At 39.5% G+C, this 5187-nt stretch overlaps 1 protein-coding gene across 1 annotated transcript; it reads right to left on the bottom strand.

The window, feature by feature from the left end:
• Positions 1 to 3805: 3805 nt before the first annotated feature.
• LOC100662635 (olfactory receptor 5AN6-like) lies at positions 3806 to 4897 on the bottom strand. Its single transcript, XM_023541929.2, has one exon. The coding sequence runs from the start codon at positions 4895 to 4897 to the stop codon at positions 3965 to 3967; it is 933 nt and encodes a 310-aa protein (XP_023397697.1). The 3' UTR covers positions 3806 to 3964.
• Positions 4898 to 5187: the final 290 nt, after the last annotated feature.

The following is a 5187-nucleotide window of genomic DNA, read 5'->3' as shown; positions in this document are numbered from 1 at the left end:
CTCATAGTGACCCCAAGTCTGTCAGAGTAGAGCTGTGCCCCAAAGGGTTTTCAATGGCTGATTTTTGGAGGTAGATCACCAGGCTTTTCTTTTGAGGCACCTCAGGGTAGACTTGAAACTCCAAACTTTAGGTTAGTAGCTGAGCGTGTTAACCACTTGTACCATCCAGGAACTCCTTGGACATGAGGCGGGGGGGGGGTGTGGGGGGCTTTATTAATAATGTCAGGACAACAAGCATAAACTGGGTTTTATGGTCATCCAGATCTTAAAAGTTTTTACAAAATTGTCATTCATTGTGGCTTTAGTGATTATGTGCTCAGACTCTAAATGGTCCTGCCTGGGGTTAAACTCTGTTACTTGGGAGCTCTGTGACCTTGGTCACATAATTTAACCTCACTGTGGCCTAGTTTCTTGGTCCGCAATATGAGGGTGATCATAGAATAACTCCCTTATAAGTTTGGGGTAATTGTAAATAAGATAATACTTTTCAAGTGCCTTGTACGTGGTAAGCACTCAATAAATCTCACCAATTTTATCACTAATATTATTGTGTTAATTTCTCTATTTTTTTCTGTTCTTGTTTTTACAAAACCTGACGTCATACTATATGTACAGCTCATTATTGAGCTTTTGTTATAAAATTTTTTTTATACCTTTTCAAAATTTTGCACATACTATTTTAGTGGCTGAATAACACAGTATTCAAAATTTTATTTAGCTAATGGTTTCCTTAGTACGGGATATTTACTTCGTATTTATTTTATTTTTAAAATAATATACATGGAACTCAGATATTCCTGTTCGCCCCAAGCCGTAACTATATATACAATACATATGTTAACTATAACATAGCTATAATCTGATATTTTACTTGCTTTTTGTCTGCAATTTTTAAACCTGATTCTTAAAAATAATTCAGACACAGAAAACAGCATAAAATAAATGCAGAGCTTAAGGAGTTATTATGAGAACACCCCTGTAGCCAGCAGCCAGGTAAGAAGACAACGCTGTTCCAAACACTTCAGAAGCCCTCCACATACCCCACCATTGACCGCCCTTCCTTCCTATCTAAAAGCAGCCTGATTTCATGATAACCATTTCCTCATTTCAAAAATAATTTTATCCCTCAGGTTTTCATCCCTGAATACTAAATTAAATTTTCCCTGTATTTCACGTTTTCCCCTTCTCTCTCTTCTCCCTCTTAGAAACTCAAGTTCGTCCTGTGGAGTTTCTCAAAGTCTGGAGTTTGCTGGTTGCTGCCCCGTAGCGTACTTTAACATATTTTCCTCTGTATTTCCTATGAATGGGTTGTTCCATATTCTCGTAGTGAAGCACCAGGCTTACCCTCTGCTAAAAAAAAAGCTAAGAGTCTATATTGAAGAATAAAACATTTGGCAAATAGGCGAGAGACACACAAGCTCCAAGCAGGATGCCAGAGTGTCCCAAATGGCAAAGAGAGAGTGAAGTTTTCATCTGGTGACAGGAACAAAGGGAGCATGATGAGGCAGTCTGGTTCCCTAAAGATTTACAGCCTTCAAAACCGTGTGGAGCAGTTCTACTCTGTCCTTTAGGGTCACTATGCGTCAAAATCAACTCAACAGCAGCAGGTTATGATGCTGGTTAGATAAATTCAAGTTAAATTTATAAATCCTTTATGGTCTGCCCTTTTTATGTCTTATTTAACAAATCCTCTCTCCACCCTGACATAAGAGTTGTACCAAAGACTTTATTGTGCCGAACGTGAATTGTCATCCTTCCAGCTTGCAGTAAGATTGTTTCACACCCACAGTCTAGCTCTAATAACACCAATGCTAAAGGTTTAATTTTTTTTTAAACAATAGCACACCACTACAAGCCCAAATTTCCACAGTAGTTACGATAGACTGAGAGATGCTGTCTTGGCCACCAACTGAAAATAAAGTTTTATTTCTTGATAACACTACGTCTCCATCTTGGGTCAGTTGAGGGTATCCCTACCCTTTGTCATCCAGTAATGGGAGCACTGGGAGATAACTATGTAGGAAAGGACATACATAAAGCCTCTGCTTAAAAGTGACATATGTCATGCCCACTCATGTTTCATTTGCCAGAAAAAATCTGAAGTTCCAGCCTAAATTCAAAGGGATGAAGAGGCATATCATACGGAAAAAAAATTTTGCTAAAGATCATTCAAAAACAGCTCCAGCAGTATATTGACAGGGACCTGGCAGAAATTCAGGCTGGTTTCAGAAGAGGACATCAAACCAGGGATATCATTGCTGATGTATGATGGATCCTGGCTGAAAGCAGAGAATACCAGAAGGAGTTTACCTGGGTTTTCTTGACTATGCAAAGGCATTCGACTGTGTGGATTGTAACAAAGTTTGGATAACATTGTGAAGAAAGGGAATTCCAGAACACTTAATTGTGCTCATGAGGAACCTTTACATAGATCAAGAGGCAGTTGTTCAGACAGAACGAGGGGATACTGATTGGTTTAAAGTAAGGAAGGGTGTACATCAGAGTTGTATCCTTTCACCTTACCTATTCAATCTGTATGCTGAATAAATAATCCAGGAAGCTAGACTATATGAAGAAGAATGTGGGGCATCAGGTTTGGAGGAAGACTCATTAACAACATGTGTTATGCAGATGATACAACCTTGCTTGCTGAAATTGAAGAGGACTTGAAGCACTTACTAATGAGGATCAGAGACCACAGCCTTCAGTATGGATTGTACCTCAAAATAAAGAAAACAAAAATCCTCACAGTGAGACCAATAAGCAACATCATGATAAATGGAGAAAAGATTGAAGTTGTTGAGGATTTCATTTTACTTGGATCCACAATCAACATCCACGGAAGCAGCAGTTGAGAAATCAAAGGACGCATTGCGTTGGGTAAATCTGCTGCAAAGGACTTCTTTAAAGTGGTGAAAAGCAAAGAAGTCACCTTAAAGACCAAGGTGCGTCTGACCCAAGCCATGGTATTTTCAATTGCATCATATGCATGTGAAAGCTGGACAATGAATAAAGAAGACCGAAGAAGAATTAAGGTCTTTGAATTGTGATGTTGGCGAAGAATATTGAATATACCATGGACTGCCAAAGGAACGAACAAATCAGTCTTGGAGGAAGTGCAACCAGAATACTCCTTAGAAGTAAGGATGGCGAGACTGCATCTCACATACTTCGGACATGTTGTCTGGAGGGATCAGTCCTTGGCAGAGGACATCATGCTTGGCAAAGTACAGGGTCAGTAAAACAGAGGAAGACCCTCAAAGAGGTGGATGGACACAGAGGCTACAAGAATGAGCTCAAGCATAACAACGATTGTAAGGGTGGCACAGGACCAGGCAGTGTTTCGTTCTGTTGTGCATAGGGTCGCTATGAATCACAACCGACTCGACAGCACCTAAAAACAACTAACAACAATGGGGTGTGGAGGGGAAGCAGATATTGATGCTAACTACTACAGGGTAATAAGTTTCATTTTTCATACACTGTTGTATATGTTTTGTGTCCTAGATCCTAAAAGGCACCCCATAATCAATAATGTCAAGAGACTAAAATAAAAATGAGAAGATAAGGGAGCAGGGAAACTAGAGTACTGGACATGGAACAACGAGAACACAAAGAGAAACTTGACACATTGTGTAACAAGTCACTAATGTCACTGAACAATCTGTGTAGTAATTGTCAAAAGGGACCCGAATTTACTGTGTAAACTTTCAACAAAAACACAAAAAAGTATCATTGAAAAAAAAAAAGCATGATGAAAAGAAACATTTTACTTTAAGACCCCCATTAACAAACACCAGTAATTGCTCTTCATTAATAGATGAAAGTCTAGCCAGACTCAAGTAATATTTTCCACCAATCTTGAGGTGATACTAAACTATATCTATTTAAAACCTATATTCATGTTTGGTATGACTCATTGTGGAATAAGATAGGCAAACTTGTAAAAAAAAAAAAACTAATGTTAGGAGAAAATTCTTTTCTTCCATCTGATTAGGGCATCTTTGATTTCCTTGTTTCTGAGACTATAGATCAATGGATTTAACATGGGAATGACCACAACATATAAAATAGAAGCAAGCTTGCTTTGGCTAAGAGAATCATCAGAGCTGGGCCATAAATAGACAAACGTTCCTGAGGCATAGAAGAGGGTCACTGCTGTCAGGTGAGAAGCACAGGTGTTGAAAGCCTTGGACCTGCCTTCAGCTGAACTGATCGTGAAAATAGTGAGAATTATATAACCATATGATATCATGATAACCAGCACAGAAGTCAATCCAAAGATCACTGTGAGCACCGAGAAGATAACTTGTAAGAAAAAGGTATCAGAACAAGACAGGATCATCAGTTGGGGCAGGTCACAGAAGAAATGGTTAATGACATCTGGTCCACAGAAATGGAGCTGAAGTAAGGCACACAGTTGGATGAGTGAGCCAAAGAATCCACTTATCCAAGATCCTACCAGCATTTTCAGACAGACGGTTGGGGACATGATGGCTGTGTAGAGCAGAGGGTTACAAATGGCAGCATATCGATCATAAGCCATGGATGCCAGAAGACTGCTCTCAGTCAGACCCAGGATAGAAAAGAAGAAGTACTGGATGGTGCACCCCATAAAGGAGATGAAATTATGCTTCTTGAAGAAGTCTGAGAGCATCCTGGGGGATATAGTGGAAACATAGCAGATGTCCAGAAAGGACAGATTACTGAGGAAAAAGTACATGGGTGTGTGCAGATGGGAATCCATTCTGATGAGGGTGATGAGGCCCAAGTTCCAAGTCACTGTCAGGAGGTAGATCCCTAGGAATATTGAAAACAGGAGAATGGTGAGCTTCGGAAATTCATAGAATCCCAAGAGGATGAACCGGGTAATTGTACTGTTTCTTCTCTCAGCCATTGCATTAGTGATCCTGGGATCTGTAGGGAAAGAAGAGATAAATCTTTAGGTCAGTTGTTATTCCAATTTCTATGGAAATAAACCACCTTCTGCTCACACTGAACACAGAAGAGAGGGAAATATGGGATCATGTTACAGGAAATCACCCTGGCTAAGCACTGGTTTGGTTTAACTTTGCCCCTAGGTAGCAACAATGATCTGCACATCAATTTTCTCACATGTAAAAGGAAATAATTACACCTTTCATTAGTAACCCATCAGACTCTTTGAAAGAAAATATACCAGTGTTT

The sequence above is a fragment of the Loxodonta africana genome, chromosome 7 (genome assembly GCF_030014295.1).
Source record: "Loxodonta africana isolate mLoxAfr1 chromosome 7, mLoxAfr1.hap2, whole genome shotgun sequence".
NCBI lineage: Eukaryota > Metazoa > Chordata > Mammalia > Proboscidea > Elephantidae > Loxodonta > Loxodonta africana.
The sequence above is the reverse complement of the archived record's forward strand: the minus strand, read 5'-3'. Positions and strand labels throughout refer to the sequence as shown.

Bases quoted from the DNA above. Each gene is read 5' to 3' on its own strand.
- LOC100662635 (XM_023541929.2), bottom strand. From the start codon at position 4,897: ATGGCTGAGAGAAGAAACAGTACAATTACCCGGTTCATCCTCTTGGGA.